This window comes from Amblyomma maculatum, chromosome 8, assembly GCF_055883805.1.
Source record: "Amblyomma maculatum isolate TAMU_Amacu chromosome 8, ASM5588380v1, whole genome shotgun sequence".
NCBI lineage: Eukaryota > Metazoa > Arthropoda > Arachnida > Ixodida > Ixodidae > Amblyomma > Amblyomma maculatum.
The window spans coordinates 71,044,273-71,062,683 of record NC_139351.1 but is presented as its reverse complement, the minus strand read 5'-3'; the positions used below and the strand labels follow the sequence as shown (position 1 = coordinate 71,062,683).

At 45.3% G+C, this 18,411-nt stretch overlaps 1 protein-coding gene across 1 annotated transcript; it reads left to right on the top strand.

Moving 5' to 3' along the window:
- The first annotated feature begins 175 nt into the window (after positions 1–175).
- On the top strand, positions 176–16,945 carry LOC146181445 (uncharacterized). The gene is made up of 6 exons (XM_084576487.1): positions 176–1,105; positions 3,553–3,664; positions 6,384–6,490; positions 7,148–7,541; positions 9,712–9,766; positions 14,349–16,945. The coding sequence occupies exons 1-6, from the start codon at positions 651–653 to the stop codon at positions 14,828–14,830; spliced, it is 1,605 nt and encodes a 534-aa protein (XP_084432613.1). The 5' UTR covers positions 176–650; the 3' UTR covers positions 14,831–16,945.
- The last annotated feature ends 1,466 nt before the right edge of the window (positions 16,946–18,411 follow it).

The window sequence follows — 18,411 nt, the reverse complement described above, 5'->3', positions numbered from 1 at the left end:
TATTAGTCAAATGCGCTTATATGTCTTGTAGTTGCCCATCAAAATACTACTACAGTAGGTGCTTGTTTGTCTGCAGACAAGCAAGCACCACGCACTGCGCCAACCTCCCTGATCGAAACAGAAACTAGACCATAGCGCCTTGCGCCGTGCAGCGGCTTGTGGAGGAGTGGTTGAGTGGCAGTGGGGGCGAGACGACGCAGCAAGCTTGGCAGCGTGGCTGGCGTGGCCCATTTACTTTAGCTTTTTAGCTTCAATTCGTGATCCCGCTTCATATTATCACCCGGCTCTGTGCAGCTCGTTGAACGGCGGCTGGCTTCGCCGGACATCGCTGTTATCATTCGTCGCATCGCTGAGGGATTCGAGATACCACCACGTGCGGCGACTCTTCCAGACCGTGTCGGCAAAGACGCGACAGCAGAAAGCGTGCGCCCGGCTGTTTCGAACCGGCGTCAGGACCGGCCGCGGTCTCGGCCATTTAGCGTGACATGCCACGGCCACGCCTCGAAGCATCGCGGTGTGACGCGAACTCCGCTTAAAGCCATCCGCTGCGGATCCGGCCGGCAGAACGCCGGAACCTCTGGCTGGTGCGACGTGGAATGCCGTACTAGGAAAGGAGCGATCCACGAGACGACGCCGTCGACGCTTCCGGAATGTCGACGAGGCGGTCACGCATCCAGATCAAACCCAACTTGGGACGCAAGAGCGACGGAGCCGCTGCGCCGGGACCCCGGAAATCAGCCCCCGTCCCGGTAGTAACGCAGGGCGCGGGCGACAGCGTCGCCGTATCGGCGGTTGCCGCCCCGCCGGCAGCACCGGAGCCCGCGCCAGCACCGGAGCCCGCGCCAGCTCCACCAGCACCCGTGCAGGATGTGGTGAGTGCGCCCGCTGAAAGCACTGAGAGCAGCGTGCCCGTGGAGCAGCCGCCCGCCGCTCCGGTCCAGGAGCCGGCGGCCACTGCGGCGCCCGCCGAGCCGCCGTGTGCCGCCGTCGCCGTGCCCGAGCCGCTGATAGAAACCCCTCCTGCAGCTGCGCCCGTTGTGACCAGAACCCGGGCGTCCAAACGACCTGCGCCTGCCGCCGCGTCTGCCCCAGCAACCCCTCAGAAGTGAGTTGTGTGCGATGGGTGCTAATTAAAGCAATCACGCTGACGCAAGATTGCGCTAGCCAATCATTGCTGTCAGTTAGAGGTCCTGGCTCCGCTGCAGATACGCGATCACGTCCGTTTACGCCTGGATAGCACCGAACATTAGAATAATGTTATAAATTTGTTATCTAAGTTGCCTGAATGCTGCCTAACATTCTGTGACATAAAAATAACGTTAGTAGAACATTCAAAAGAAGCATTTTACTAATATTGATTTTTGAATGTCATGATAATTTTATTCAATGTTTATGTTGCATTGTAAGCATTATTTTAATCTTACAAACAAATATTGTTCTAATATTTTCTCTTAAATGTTAAAGTAATATTTGGATCATAACTATAAAACAACATAGCATATATATTTCAAACACTCAGTCCAAGCACTTTTGCCCATAGAGTTCCTTACACTAACTAGAGGGAAAGCTGAGGGCGCTGCACTTCAGCCACCATGGGCGCGCTAAGAATCATGGGCCGGTGTGCTACTTGTTGCGGGACAGTCGGTTTTTCTCGGGTACGTGGAGTGGCGTTACTGCGATGTTTCTTTTTCGTCATCATCATCATTTGAAGGTGCGTACATAGACCACGAAAGCCATAGTAGCGAAGGCTCAAAAGCAGACGTCGCCAATAAATGGTTTCTGTTTCCCGAAATGCCACTAAAAACTTCCTGAAGTGATTGCGCAACCATAAATATTTTTATAACGTTTTTTTATTTCAAAGTTTGCCTATTAAGTGCGAAATATTGGTATTTGTGCTGCTCAAAACTAAGCCAATAGGAGAAAGAGCCATCGCTTATATTGGATAAATATCACACTGACACGCTGTTTCTCTCTCTCTTTACAATTTATAGTCACAATATTCAATCTTAGGGCATTATTTACGGTAGAACAACGTTTACCTTTGCATTAGTTTTGGCCAAAAGTTGTAGTTCTGCACTCGGTAGCTCACCGGCCCATGATGCTTTGAGCGCCCATGGTGGCTGAACTGGCCGTCTGGAAACTCCATGTAAACGCCCATAGACGGCAGCACAGCTTTCCCTCTAGGTAAGAGTAAGAAACTCTATGCTTTTGCCCCTTTTTCTTCCAGTAACTATGTTTTTTCAATAACACTTCTTTGCATTTAGAGCTTTGAGATAATGCCCACCGTAGAATGCAAGCACAGCCCTGATATTTTGCAAGAAAGTATTGCTTATTACTGATTCGCCACTATCACTCATGGGACACCAGTCGGCGATGGATATAAAACATTGACCGTATGCTATTTGTTCAGAGGTGAGTGTAGGAATAGTGCTGTGCCATATTGTGGTCTTTGGAAATTGTGGAAGCTGTGTACCATTATGAGCAGTGGGCTTGCATGCTCGTGCAAGGTTGCTCTACTTTTTCACGAATGTTACCTTTATGTTGCATAAATATTAAATTTATGTTGTTTAAATGCTTATGGAAACATACCAGTATTTATATGTAACGTAGCTAAAGCATTAGAAAAATAAGGATATTAACAACATCAAAATAGCGTTTGACTGAAGCAAAAATGCAACATTGCTCTAATGTTTCGGTGCTACCTAGTCCCAGATGGTCTAAATAACCCAGAGTCCTTGATTCACTATGGTGTCCCTTGTAGCCCATGTGTTGCAGCGGGAAGGTTATACCTCACGATTTACATCACGCACCCATGCTTGGTTGGAGTAACCTCGGCTGATTGCTGTTCATTACCTTTTAACGCCATGGCATTAAAGGCCGAGACCTCTAAATAAATTCGGCGTTGTGATCGAAAAGTCACAAGCATGCCTTTGGCAGGTGCATGGTACTTGGCAGGGGACACTGATTGATCGGCAGGATTTGTGATGTCATAGGCCACCTGACATGGCTAACTTGGCAGGAGATGTCTACTCGTGTAGCTCCTGTGAGATGGAAAGGTTAGATGGGAGTCCAACATTTGGACACCCTTGGACCTATCAGACACTCTACTCCTAGGCCATGCAGGTACATTTGTATAGCTTGGCTAAAGTGTGGCCATATCTATGTCGGGTAGTTTTCACATAATACGGTAGCTTGTGACTGTGCTGACCAGCATGTGTGAGATAATAGAAGCATTAATTAAGGAATTAGCGGGCGAGCGAGTAACAAAGTGCATGTTTGCGTTGTTTCATAACCCTAAAGGTTGAGTTTAAGTTCCCGCAATTTTTATTGCACGTTTGAAGATGCACAGCCTGCCTCATGGTATTGAGTTCATGTGCACTTGTAGTGACATGTTTTTCCGGGGGCTACTATGCATGTTTCTTTTCAAGATTGAAGCTGGTAGGCAAAACTTTTGCGAAAAATATGGGCTGTGCTTTGGACTAACCGGTTTTATTTGCAGTTTGAGGAAGCAGCCACCTCGACTTTCATGATGCGGTGCTTTTGTGGTTTCAGAGTGTCCAAGCCATCTGCAGCAGTTGACCCATCAACTCCACAGCAAGCAGTACCTGCCCCCAGCGCTCCATCTACCGAGCCACGGACACGGAAGGCAGAGAAGGAGAAACAAGTAAGTTAATTTCACTTACATTACTTACGGGGTCTCTGTTGAGGCTAGTCCCAGGATACCAGCTTGGTACTCTCACTAACTGCAAAGCATATGAGTGAGTTTTGAACAGGAGCTAGAAGTCTAGTGCTGCGGGAGATGGTCAGCTTGAAACCCACCGCCAGACACCCACCAATAAAAATGGGTACAAGCGTCCCCCAACCTGGCGCTCGGCTTCCCTAGGGGCGCGCGCTTGGGAGACGCTCCGTAAACCCTGCTGCACTCCTTCTGGGGCAAAATAGTTTTGGACACTTCAGCCTGCAAAGGTGGTTCGATTTACTGTGTTCCACGGAGTTCAAAACTGAAAACGAATCGTGTCCTGCACACGTGAAAACTCGGAAAAGCCTTAAAGTTTCAATTGCGAAATGCTCTAAACCAGCGTGTCTAAAGACATAAATGTTTACTGTCACTGATAAAGTTCACTTCTCAGAGAATCACTGCAGTCCTGGGCAGCCTTTACAGGCTGCAAAGTTGTTCGAAACTAGGTTTGGCTCCCCAGAGGCACAGCGGGGTTTACGGAGCGTCTCCCAAGCGCACACCCCTAGGGAAGCCGAGCGCCAGGCCGGGGGACGCTAACACTGCTGCTGTGCTGCTAACAGTGCTAGATGCTGCATGGCAGATTGCTGCGGATTGCTTTCATTCTAGCGCATATTATCCATGTGGGCGGGCTTTGCAGAATCCTTGGGTTCCTCAGAGTGCATTCTGGGTTCAACAAGTGTCTGAATCCATGCTTCCATAATCCATGGCCTCAGCTCACACCTTTTGTTTACTAGCTTTATATTTAAACTAATCGCACTATAGTTACAGTAGACTCTTTCTCTATGGAGTGTGCCTTGAATAATTTTATTGGAAAATTTATTTAGGGACAATGGGTGTTCACACCCTCTTTTGCATGCATGTTTAACACCTCTAGTTTTCCGCGATTCCATAAAACACTGCAATTTCAGCATTTTTCGCATTGTTGTATGTTAGCAGCAACATTCTTCTAACGCGAAAGCCTTGTTTGGCACGTGCACAGTATGGATAGGAAGCTTCCAAAAGAAGCAGCAAAAGAGTCCGGTCTCACCTGGCTGGTTGCTATAGCAACGAGCTGCTGAAGAAGTGAGGGGGATGACAGCATGCAGGACAGATAGTCCTATGGCAGGGCATTGTCAGAGGAACAGTGGAGAGGGCATTGTCAGAAAAACAAAGAGTACAGAGGGCATCGTGCTACTGGTCGCGCAGTGTTCTCGCGAACAGTGAGATGAGCCATGGAAATTGATCATTGTGCGAGAGAGCTTTTGCCTTTGTACAAGTAGACAGCTGCAAGTGTACCTGCTGACTTCTTTCTTTTTTTTTTTTTTTTTTTTTGTATTTTGTTGATGGACATCAGTAGGAATGATAGAGTGATGGGGAAATGATTAATTTTACCTGATTTCTGATGAAAGGTAGAATTTGCTGCCACGTTGATATGCCTGCTTGTTTATCTACTTATGCCGGTTAGTGTGTCGAGCTCTATGGTAGCAATGCACTCGCATGCTTATATGGGAGGAGTCACGATACAGGCACCTGTCAAAAGTAGTGTTACTGTGGCACATTAATATAACCAGAATATATTTTTCAATTGTCTTCTTCAGGAAGCACCATGCTTTGTGTTTTGTACCAAGCTACAAATATAACGAGATAACCACAGCGATCCATCCACAAGCCTTGTAAGCTTTGAGGAAAATTCAACTTCTTCATTACCTTGGTCCAAGGCAAAGTTCGCAGGAAGTACTTGCAAGGAAGAGTGACTACAAATGTAGACGGAAGAAGTTCAGAGGGAAGAGAAGGCAGTGAAAGAACAGTGAGAGATAAGGAAGGAAAGAAAAGGATGAAAGGGAGCATACCTATGTGGCAATAACCTTAAAAAACAGCAACTGGTGCTATTTGAAAGGTTGCATTTACAAATGTTTATTTTGCAGAATTTAAAAATTTGTGCTCTGGAAAATTGGGGGCTTTATGCATATCTAGCTGGAAGGGGTTCAAAGCAAGACGTAAGGATTGCCCATCACCTTTAGAGAGGTGTTGGGGTTCCTTTAGGCTTTGAAGACTGAACCCCCCCAACCTCCTGCTCCTCCATCCTAGAGAGTGGATGTTTGCCAGCGGTGATGCCGCCACATTTTCACATCTAGAAATATCAGGCTTCATACTTCATGTGCATGGCTACTTATGGTTAAATCTATTAAATAAATTCCGCAATAGATCTTTGCAGGGAGTAAGTTCAAAACAAGCTTAGAACACTTCTTAAAAGTTTACTCTGACCAGACTTGGTGCATTCCCAGTGCTTTAGTGATTGCTAAGGCCCCAAGTTTTCTACGATTCCATGAAATATTACAGATTTAAGCATTCGTGTGTGTGACAGCTAAAAAAAAATAATAATAAATTACACTGTTTTTACGCCTTAGTCCTGAATATAGCACAGAATGTATTCTGACTCGTTACTTGGTGTGTACCGCACAGTATTGAAGATTCTTTGTTCTCCATTTGCATAATTTAATATTATCTGCAGCTGTGGTATGTATATCATGACCATAGTGTTCTGGTGAGGTTTGTGTGGCCTGGTGGTTCGTACACACCATGCAGGGGTGGTGAGGCCCATGCAGTGTCACTTTGTGCTGCCAGGACGACCGCTGAGGTTTGCCTGGCCTTTTCTCCTGTACAGGCGTCTCGGCGACGTAGGCGTCCCAGTGCACGGAAGCCGCCGGCTGACCGCAGTGCCATGACCATGCTTGACCTCATCTACTACAACCCGCCGGGAAACCCCATGCCGTATGACGCCTCTTGCCTGCCTCATGCATGATCAGACGTGTGAACGGTGAAATGTGTACACTGAAACTTCGATGACTCAAACTTTGTTCATTCAAAATTTCAGATTATGTGTGGTTTTTGTGATCCTGTAATTTCTAACATAAATTTGACCAGTTAATTCAAAGCAGCAGCCTGCGCCGTCCCAGTTAATTCAAGATTTGCGTTGTGTTTGTAAGAATGCTGGATCCCAATTTCGCCGCAAACTTGTTGGAAGCGAAGGCCCTTCAGAGCAACGAGATGGTCCCACAGAGCGCTGACGATGTTTGATATGCGAAGTGTCCCAGCCCCGATAATCACACCGCAATGAACCAGCAGTATGCCAATAAACCGCAGTAAACGTGCTTTTATTCATCAGTTCTGCCTTTTAACAGCAGTGCGCTGTGTACTAAAGCGGAGTTGCTTTCTTGGATGAGCTCTTGTGGTGACGATTGCTTTCTTCATATTGGGTTGTACACTGTGGAAAGATTTAGCTTAAAGGGTAGGCTTTTTGTCTGCTTGTCAGTTTCTTCTTTCTGTGGATTCCTAACTGTTGTCCTTTTGTTTCAGCAGAAGTGTTTTATTCATTAATTATCACCAAGTGCTACTGTGGTTGAGACCCTCACTTTTTCCTCGCTGCAGGGAGAAACCCAAGCAATCACAGCCTAGTAACGAGAATCCGGTCGTAGAGGCCGCTGCCGAAGAGGCTGAGCAAGAGGCCGCAGACGAAGCTGCCGAAGAAGAGGAATCAACTGCGGAGGTTGGCCCGCGCGTTCGACTCGGCCCCAACGGGGAGATCACGCTCGACGAGGAGAGCCTGGTGATCCGGCGGCCTGCAGCAAAGCCATCGACACGTGCCGTTGTCTATGAGACAGGCAGCGAGACAAGCTATACCTCGTTCCGCAAGCAGCCGCAGGGGCGGCGCACGTGGACGCCAAAGCAGACGGCACGCTTCTACCGGGCACTTAGTGTCTGCGGCACCGACTTCACGCTCATGGCGACTTTCTTCCCCAAACGCACACGCCAGGACCTCAAGGTAAAAGAGTGTTCAAGTGCCTCCTAGTTGTTTATTTCTAGGCATGCTAAGGATGACTCTGTCAAGTTTTTATTGTTTATAAATATCAGCCAAGCTTGCATTTATTGCCGAAAAAATTGCATTTTAGTATTTTAACATTTTTCCTGTTTCTCGATTTAGACACCCGATGGCAGGATTCAGAAACGACATTGTGATTGCTGTTTGAAAGTAAATGGTGGTGTAGGATAACCTCTCAGATCTGCACACAAAAAGACTGTCTTGGCATCACTTAATTGTTTAGCGAATAAAAGCAGTGGAAGCGATACTTATGTTTTTTCTTCTTGGTATCACGAGGAGGTGGTAAGCTGTTAATATGGGACAATTTCAGTTTTTCCTTGGGCTCTCTTTAGGCGAAGTGACATTTCTTTGAAAAACCAGCTGTGCCTAAAGGGACACTAGAAAAAAAAACGATGTATAGAGAAGTTTGCCCACATCATAGCTTAGCTTACAATGGTCTCACAATTAAGAGACCTTTTGTACTGAAAATGACGCTTCTATAATCTCTGAAATCTTGAACGACACACACGTATCGACATTGCTGGCTGACGTCTGAAGCAAAATGCATGCGTCAGCACCGATATCTGGCCATGAAGATGCCAGAAGCATATGCTACACTACTATCCACTTGCCAAATGTGGCAACTCTTTTTTTTCAATGAGGATGTCGCCAGTTTGAATTGAGTATAGTATAAATCCTAGTCTCTGCTATAAATGCTGCGGTGGGACAAATGTCGGATAACTACAAAGTATTCAACACATGTCCCTCAGTCATAAGAGAGTTAGTTATATGCTGTCCTTATTCCGAAATCCATTTATTCAGGTCTTTAGCTTATCTGGATCATGCAAGGCCTGTAAACATCAGGTGTATAAAATAGCCGTTCCCACCATAAGTTGAATAAGGTTTTGAATTAAGTCACCTTTCGGTGGAAACAAAAAGGGTTCATATCCTGTGTACTTAGAATTAATGCTATGGTAAATGTCTGGTTTCTGGTTCTCTCTAAAAGAATCTCCACGTTTCCTGTATTTGCTTGTGTAATGAATGTGCTTGCGTTTGAACCCTCCCTCCCCTTTTGTCTGCTAAAATGTACACTTTTTTTTCCCCTTGCTTAACAAATGCTGCACCTCTTTCGTTCGTCGTGGAGTCTGCTGATCATAAATCTTAGATGCTTGCAAAAGCCTTTTTTTGGAGTCCAAGAATAGCAAGGCAATGCTGCAAAGCTCCGTCTTGAATTTTGAGACTATACATGTTCTCAGCCTGTCAGATAGTATGATGCTCTTTATTGGATTAGTGGTGCTGCTAATATTTTTTGCTAGTTTCCACTCAGCATTATCCTTTAATGAGCGCACTTCTCCACTTCCTTCTCATTTTTGTCATAGGATATGTCAGTGAACCTTGTGAAATCCCAGGCTGTCTAAATTCTCCGAAGCTTTCCACTGAGGTGCCTGTGAACGCCTACGTGCAGCTTCAAGTTGCCATTATTTTTGGAACGCTGCAGTAAAACACAACCTCATCCTTCTTTTCTTAGGACAGGTTCTAAATATGGTCTTGATTGGCTAGAAGCATCACTGATTGTGTAAAAAGCCACCCCCTTCTAGTGAGATGTGTGCTGTAACTTACCTATGTAATTCATCGAGAAAGTTGTCTTCGCATGTCATTCCATGCCTCTATAACTTCAACCAATGTCATTGAACCACCTCTGTGTTTTTATAGTGTATACTTTATAAGAGGTTTGCAAAACTTTGTCTGCCTAATCTTGCATGGCATAGCTCTGGTCTAGCTTGTATGACCGTACGAGGGCAGTGTAAAGAGTGTGTAGCACCTCTCACATCGTGCTCTGGCCAGAACGCGCATGCCTTGAGCGGTCCCAGTCAGTGAAGAAGTTTGCACTTGGCTACGCAGTGCATAAAGCGCAACAAAAAGCTCAATTCGAAGCCCAGCGCTGTCATAGCTAGCTCGTCTTCGTCTTAGCTCTGCCAAGCGGGAAAATTGCATTCTGCCCTGATTCCTACGCTGTCTGTGTGCTGTCATCCAGGCTGGCTTCTGCGGATGCTGCAGACTCTTGTGTGTACATTTTCAGACTGTTCATGTCTAGGGAGTTAACATGGCTTCTGCCCTCTCGTTTCCTTCACAGAACAAGTTCAAGCGTGAGGAGCGCCACAACCGAGAGCTTGTGGACCGAACCATTAGTGAGTGCCAGTCTGTTCTTTCCTCTAGCCGCCATTGGCTCGTGGAGTTGGTTGTGCTTCACGTGCTGACTACAGCGAGAGCCATATTTGCATCTTTTAGATTGTGACCGACTGGCAGCACAGCGATCCAAGATGAACATGCTAGCTAAAAGGTTGACCTTAGTACTTAATGCATCAAGGTGGCCTGCAACTTTATTCCAGAGACCCCACTGTGTGGAATAGCCTTCTGATGTTCAGAGCGGTTAAGTAAAGAATTCACAATGCCATCCAAGTTGTGCTACTCTCAGTAGAGCACCCAGACCTTCTATTATATACTGGTCTAAAAAGTGGTGCTGACAGCTTTGGTGCCTTGTCATGCACTGCAAGCTTAGCATAACCTTTAAGAAATTTTGTAAAGGAGTAGGTCTGCTGTAGTTTGAATTAGCTAAAGAACAAACAGTCCAGACATTCTTGTGGCACGAATTTAAATCTAGCAGCCTTTTATTCGTCCTGCAAACGTTCGCCCTGCAGAAGTGCTCACAATGTTTTCTTCACAGGCTTAGAAACACTTTCACTCACTACAAAGAAGCCTTGTCTCTACATAACGCCCGTCAACAAAAGTGCATGTTTAGCACTTCCAAGCATTTGCTCGACGAGCAGTAATTTGTGACTAGAGCAGTGGTGGGAATGCTATGCCAATTGCGCCAACCTGCTGTTGTGGAGATGGGCAATCTTATATGTAATAGTGCCAGTGCTGCACCAGCTATTGATCTGCAGCAAATGGTTTATTGGCGTACTAGTTGGTTTATTCTGTTGATGTGCGATGAGAAAGATGACCAGCGAAATCCAACTGCGTCCCTTTTCATTCTGTAGCCCTCTACCACCTGCTTTTAGTATGTGGCATGTGTATGTCTGCCTTGATATAGCATTTCTTACGTTGTCTAGAGTGAACAAGCAAATGCTTATGCAATGAAAAATAGGTTATTGCTTTTAAGACATTTAAATAAATATTTTGCAGTGCCACTAGATTTATCAGCCTTTACACAGTCCCGTTATGTGCCAATCGGGTTAACGTAAAACTGTTAGCTCTCAGAGACTACAGCTGATAGTTTGATTTCTAGGGTCTCACCCTGGCTTGCTCTAACAACATTGCCAATATCCAGGTTCCAGTACGTTTATACAGTATAGCCATGCTTAGTAACTAGAAAGTTGGTTCACTTAACTACATTGAACCACTTCTAACAATGGAGTGGCATTTTCCATTTGTTGATATCAAATGACTGCAGTGTGTCGGCATGATTTGAGTGTTGGTCCCTGCAGTATGTGTTCTACCTAATGAGGTTAAATTACAGCTGCAGTGCTAGGATTCACCCTCTATGTCGAAAAGTCAAGGCAGCAAAGTGCAAACGCTCCTTGAGGCAAGAACTGGGATTGCATGACAGAATGCTTTGTCACAAGAGGTGTCACAGGGTCACACTGCAAATATTTCTAGCAATTACTTATTTATTCATAATTCATTTTCTCGGTGCAGCATCGCATTTACAAGGAAGGTAATTGCTCACACTTATATCAAGAACCATTGCTGTGCTAAGTAGCCTTTTTAGACTTCACAGGTTTCTGTAGCTGAGTTCCTTCAAACAGAGTGAATTTGAGAGTGCAATTGTCGCAGCATTATAGGAAATAGTCACCTCATTTTTGAGGCTTTATTTTAAGCCTTAAAGAAATAAGTCATCCGAAAGCTATTTTTTTTAATAGAACTGAAATGGACATATCTCAACATGCTCTGCAATATTTGCATTACAGTTTTGCACTTAAATACATGATAAAAAGCGTAGCTAATGTCATCTTAATTCTAATGTGTTATCATGTTAGGGCCATACAGAAATGCCTCCAGGTTGTGTTTCCCATGTATAAAATTTATCTGCTTTACCTTTTGTACATGTTTAAAATTTTTGCTTTTACAATTTGATGAATTTGATATTGTTCCTCGTCTTCTTTTTGAGACATACTTGTGAAGACGTTATGGTGCAGGAGTTGCACAGGCGCTTGTGAAAGCTTCTTGCTGGATGGCTTAGTTCCTGTTGACATCATGGTGTTATGGTCACACATGTGCACACACATTGAGCATTTGCTTTAGTGACATCACAGTGCTGGCTGTGTAACAGCCCTGCTTTTTTATTAAAGGTCAACTCCGGTGGTTTTTTTCATCGTTTTCTGTGTTTCACTGAATTACATTCCTCGGAATGTCCTGACTCCAACACAAAAAGCCGTTTTTCGAAATTCCAATTAGAAGTATTTTTAAAAAAGAAAAACCGCAAATCGAAACCAAAACTGCTTTCACGGCCAGAAACGACGTCCTAGGTGACGAAATGGTGACGTCACACTCAGTATTAGAAAAACACTCGTACATGCATTGGATGGTGAAAATAACGTATGGAAATCATGAATCATTGCATAAAATGTCTGAAGTAGTTCAATATAAGCCTCACAATTTCACAATCATGTGGGAAGTGGACAGTAACGCGGGTATACTGTTTGTGACGTCAGAAACTCAGTGTTGCCGGCAGAAATAGTCTCAACGTAAGCCATGAAAACAGGATATTTAAAAGTCGTGTTGCGCGCGAACGGATTATCGTACGGCACCCAAATTTTGTAGAATGCGTGAGGACAGAGAGGAGAATATACAGTAAAATTTTTATTAGAATATTCGAATGTCAAAAAACCTCCGGAGTTGCCCTTTAAGGTGAAAGCCTTTCTAGGCTTATGTAACGAAATTCCGTGCGCAAAATGTGCACAGGATTTGTGCGTCGGATCTGTGTGTTGATGTGTCACTTGTTAATCATCCTGATGACGTCATCAGAAAAACAAAAATCCCTTCTCCACCAGGAATCGAACCTCCATCCCTTAGATCCCCAGCCGAGTGCTTTAACCAACTGCGCCGCTACCGGATCGTGAAACATACATGAAATTTACCTTGTCTACTTTGAGGATGATAATAGCGATGACAATGATGCTGCAGTTAGTGATAATGGCAATGATGACAATAGCAATGATAGTGACAGCGCATTTAGTTGATAATGATAATGAGAACAGACATGATACACCGTGTACACCAGTAACGCTTAGACTTTCGCATTTCTGCAGTGTAAATTCCACAGTGCTCTCTGAATTTTTTAACAGCTATGCTGTAAAAGATACTGATTTGGTCCAGATGGCTGCTGACGATCCTGCACTACTTTTATGAACACGATCTGTCTGGCTGGTTGGTTGGGATCCATATGTATGGATCCCTCCTCAATGCCTTTCTTTCCCATGGCACGCTTTGTGAGGATTTTTCTGGCCGAGGCTCAGCACGGGTAATAGCGGCCGGACGCACTGGTGCGTTTTCGCTCCAGCCACAGGATTTGATTTTCTTGATACTGCAGAGGCTAATTATCGCACTATCTTTAACTCCGTTGTCCTTGTTCTGTGTTTGGGAAGAATGGGTTGCAAGCGACATAGTGCACCTGATGCTCTAGCAGCTGCAACGTGCTTGTCATGATCAACAACAAAATGGCCCTTGTCATACCCTGAGGGCATGACTGGTAACCAGCAATTATCTGGCCATGAAATGATCTATGCAGTGATGACACCATGCAAGAAGGTCACTGCATTTGAACAAGCAAATAGTTGCAATGACCTAAAAGTAATTGTGTAGATTTAAATGTAGCCAAAGGCAAGTGTACTCAACATTAGGCTTTCCAGACCCATCTGCCCGAGGGCAAGGTCCATGCTGCAGTAGCCATGGGAGGATTGCACCTGAGCCAGCAGCTGTACGTAATGTGTCCATAGTTATTGTTGTCTGTGTTATTGCAGACAGGATGACAATACTGGCAGCGTGCAACAAGGGGAGCTAGGCTAATACAGGCAGTGCTCTAAAGGGCATTTCAAGGTCCATTTAAGCAGCATTTGCTCGAGCGAGACCACTGGGGATGGGTGTTGATGGTGTCATCAGTTGGTGGAACCTGCTCCCTTGTTGTAGCATTGTTTTGGGCTGCGGAGAGCTGCTACTGTTTCCAGGTGACAGAATACCGCTGCAATCAGTAGCATCTGTTGTAATCCTTGTCTATTTGGTCACATGGTTTGCCTTCACCGCTAGCAAGGGACACTGGAAAATGTGTCAGCCGAGCAAAGCCTCTCCTCTCTGCTAAGGTGTGAATAGCATTTCAGTCACGTGATGTTCAGTTACAGTGGCAGTGAGCTGTCCCCTGTGTAAATTCTTCATCAGTAGTGAGCCAGGCAGTGATGCAGAGTACACTTAAGCGGCCACTTTCTATCTGCACTGCAGCAGAGTTTCATGCCATTGCCACCATATGACACCATGGACAAACCTGCACCTATTCTTGTGATGTCAGGCAGCCTTAGAATAGGGTCAGAGCGGATGGGGGGGATGCTGATTATGCCTAGCAACGCCTTCACCCGTTCTGCGTGGCATTCTATGCACGCACATTGCACCCCGCCATTCCCCCCGTCCCCTAACAGATAAGGCCACCGTATTCTAAATCTCGAGGCAGAAATAGCAGCTTTGTTCGCCTCTCACCTTGTTCCCTACTGCTATCTGCAGACGACCCCACCCAGTTTGACCTTGAAGGATTGGAAGCAGAAGACCCAGACGAGCCCGATGAGCCAGAGCCCGTGCCAAAGCGCGGCCGCGGCCGCCGGCGTAAGGCTGCACAGTCGGAGCAAACTGTGCTTCAAGAAGAAATAGTCGAGGAGGAAGTGGTGCACGAGGAGATCATTCTGGAGGACGAGGACGAGGCCACCGACATGGAACCACCAGCTGCTGCCTCGGCGAAGGTGGCGGATGCCACTGGCGCAGTGCTGCAGCAGCCGGGTGGTGTTTCCTCGGCCAATGGGCAAACTCCACCCCTGCGGCTGCAAGCTGGGCAGCTGGTGTTCTATGCTAGCCGGACACAGGAGCAGGTGGTGCATGTGTTTGTGGTGGCTCCGCCTCCGCAGGCTGGGGGCATGAGCGAACTGGCCGCTCGCCTCAATAGCCCGCCTCTGCAGTGCCCACCAGCAGCCCCACCATCCGCGGCTTCGTAGTGCTGCGCCCCTTTGCTAGCATGCTTTCTTGTGTGCGTGTGTGTGCGTGTGACCCGTTTTTATAGTGTGCTTTGGCACACTTCCTGTCAAGGCATGCATGTGACCTACTACTTCCACAGTGTGTGTGACGCATACTGCGGGACAGGATGTGCATATGACTGTGTAGTGTACTTCGGCACACTTCTGGACGGGTGGTGCGCAAGTGTGAACATGGACGTGGTGTGTTCGCTGATGTGTTCATTTGTGAATGTGTATTGATTGATTTCAGTGATGTGACAGTGACGCCTTGATGTGCGTGCTGTCATTCGTGCTCGTCCACTTGGACTTTAGGCATGTCGCCATGAAATTCTGTGCGTGTGTGCTAAGGCGTGTGTGAGTGGTCGGACCGCAGTCCATCGACAGTGGCTCGTCAACGGAGCCAGGATGATGGTGATGGGTAGGGCTTTATTGTGAGAGTCATGCGAATAAGCAGTTTCGGTGATGCCAGTGAAGTGTTCCTTTGTTGGATGCCTTGTATGGGGTTCTTATGTTGGCTCCCTTTTTATATGTTTCTTGTAAAGCTTGTAGCAATTGTGTTACCCCGAGACACAGTGGATGTGGAAGTCTTGGTCAAAAGTCCTGAAGCCAAAGGATTTTCTTCTCGGCTGCAAAATGCATCCATCAAGGCACCATTAATGACTAAAAGGCCATGAAATGCAATGAGACAGTTGCTTCCTGTGATAAGAAATCATTTCCTAGCATTTTAAATATCGTTTGGCCTTCAATGATGGCATGGTGGCTCTATTTTGCGGTTTGGGCAAAAATCCTTTGGCTTCTTCATGACTTTTGACAAAGACTACACAACTTTTGATCCCTTTTGCCATATGACTGGCTGCATCGTCTTGCTTGGAGGGGGAAGTGCTTGTTTATAAGAAAAAAAAAAATGTTAGAAATTAGCATCAAGGGCAATATCATTATTATTATTATTATGCAATGCGTGCCGCTCACTTTAATCCTCCCGCGAAGGAGGCTTTTTAAACCAAAGTCTTATTTACCAAGGGAAGGAGCTGCTGTTCTGTATGTGGAACTACAGAGAGGTCACATGGCAACATTACTTTAAGGTAAGGAGTGGTATGACGTGAAAGCATTGCTATTGTTATTTATTGCCTAGTTTAGAGACCTATTGTATGTGGGCCATGTGCTACTAGCTGCACTCAACTTCCAAATGCTCGTGTAAAAGGGCACTTCCGTTCCATGTGCACTCAGGAAACCCATAGGAGACATTTATTATTGTAAGCTGCACTATTTATGATAGAGCTCGTCGTAATCTTGACAAGAGTGTGTTTAGCATATATTTGTACCCTTGAATCCTAAGCGGACCTCCAGGTTAAAATACCATATGTGCAGGATTCATATCCGGCAGTGTTTGATCATCTTGAAGCCAATGGTAGCCAAGCTTGCAAATGCTATTAGATGAGTGAGGAACGCTGGTGTTGTGTAAACAGTGCCTAGTACCATCATTTCTGTGTTGCTTTGAGAGATCACACACCAGCATTTATAGGCTTGCGTCTTCTCTTAGCCCTATTGTTTTGCACGTCTTAAAACAATTGTGTGTAGTTTGCAAGCAACAACAAACTTTGTACAGTTTTTACATCTTATGCAATGTACCCTCCGGCCTTGCTGGAAAATGTTCCTTCGACGAAAACCTAATCATGATCTCATTGTGTGGCCTAAGGGTGCCTAAAGTTGCCCATTCACCCACTGAAGTTACAAATCATCAAGAAGATGGCAGAGTAGGTCCTTCAGAAGATGACTGGCCTGTTGTATCACCATGATTTCTTATGTTGCACTGCATTTGTGGATCCTGGTATGGACTGGAATGGGTCACAGCTGTGTAACAAGCATTTTATAACTGTTCTCACCACTAGCTGTATTGCACAACCTTTACCCAACTGATCTATTAAGACATAAACATGTTTATGTACAATTCGAACCTTAAACTGGCCGTATTTGGAATTTGTGACTGATTAGTTTCAACATGCTACTTAGTACTGTTCACACGCATTCCCTGTGAAATACAAAAGTGGATCAAAGTTTTTTTTTGCAGTAAACTGAAATAAATCTTCCGTAAACAAATTTCTTTGTTCAGGGGTTGGAGTTCTGCCATTTTGCACATTTGTACCTGATATAGATGCACTTCACAAGCCTGTCAAGCCTGGCACTTGCTGCAGATGTTTTCTTTGAAGAGGTTGCTTGCTCGGCAATTCACTGTCGCAATGCAAACCTAATTAATTTGTACTAAAAGGAAGTACAAAAAGAATTGTCCGAGTTATGCGAATGTCCAATGACCCCCCAAAAATGTAGAAAACTGTTTTCATAAAAAAAAGTTTAGTTTGTAAAGACCTGTACAATGGTCACATTCTTGTTATATGAAACTTCATGAAAGTGACAATTTTTTACAGTTCTGGTAAAGATTTTAGTTTGGGCACATTATTGCAAGTGTTGAAGCAGGAATGCTCCGTAATAGTAAAAGTCACCGCACACTTTAACGCTGGAGCATCTTTGCATATGGCTTTACACACAGAGACTTCACCGCACAAACAGCATGTGGCAACCGTGCAATTTTGGTCCGACACCACAGACTTGCACGGGCTTCGGCAGCATTCAAGCAGCAGTCTGAATTACCAGAAATTTGAATTAAATTGGCTTTTTAGTAACAACATAGGGGAGTAATTGGGCAGGGGGACATTTTAGCCCAATGATGTAACAGAGCTGGGGATAGAGTATGCGAGTATGCAATGCATAAATTATTGCCCCTGTTGAGAGTGGTCAGCTCATGAGGTGGTGTGACTAGCAGTGAAAGGGGAATGCGTGTGGGTGGCACACTATGGTGCACCCAGTGTCAAAAGCTTTTTTCAGGCAAACAAGTTGTTGTACTAGGTAGGCTTTCTGCATAATTTGCAAGGCGTCATTAATTTGAACTGCAAAAGAGTGAAAATAATGTCCAAATTATCCAAATGTCAAATTATTGAATGACCAAAAATACTAAAAACCACTTGCTTGAAGTAAAATTTAGTTGGTGAAAGCCTATGTAGTGGCAGTCTCCTGCGAGGTCAAACTGTGGCAACTATTTTTGCAATTCTGTCAAATGGCTTAATTTGTGCACTCTGTTGTAAGAATAGCTTCTTCGTAATGGTGAACGTCGCTGTGCAATGAGTGTGCTTCTTTCCGACCCTTCTCCATCTGTGTGTGTTCCCCACTGTATAATCATATGACCACGTACATACTTTACTCTTTACCCCCTTTCCCTATGTAATGCCCGACCCAGGGCCCTTAAGGGACAATAAATGATGATGATGATAATAGCCCGCGAAAAGATTGAAAATAGAATGTCCCTCGTGCACTGTATTGTGTAGAGAGAATGCGCTCGAGTGAGCATTGCGTGACAACAGCGTGCTTTTGCTAGCGTAACACCTTTTAGAGTATGTGCAACGTAGCCCACATGTTGTAGCCAGGTGGGGCTTATCAGTCATCTCTGACAACACAACAGAAGGTGGAGGGCAAGATGGGAAAACGGTCTCATCCCTTGTCTGGCACTTGTG

Coding starts and splice junctions, on each gene's coding strand:
- LOC146181445 (XM_084576487.1), top strand. CDS start 651: ATGTCGACGAGGCGGTCACGCATCCAGATCAAACCCAACTTGGGACGC. Junction 3,665..6,383: donor AGGCAGAGAAGGAGAAACAA/GTAAGTTAATTT, acceptor TCTCCTGTACAG/GCGTCTCGGCGACGTAGGCG. Junction 6,491..7,147: donor CCGCCGGGAAACCCCATGCC/GTATGACGCCTC, acceptor TCCTCGCTGCAG/GGAGAAACCCAAGCAATCAC.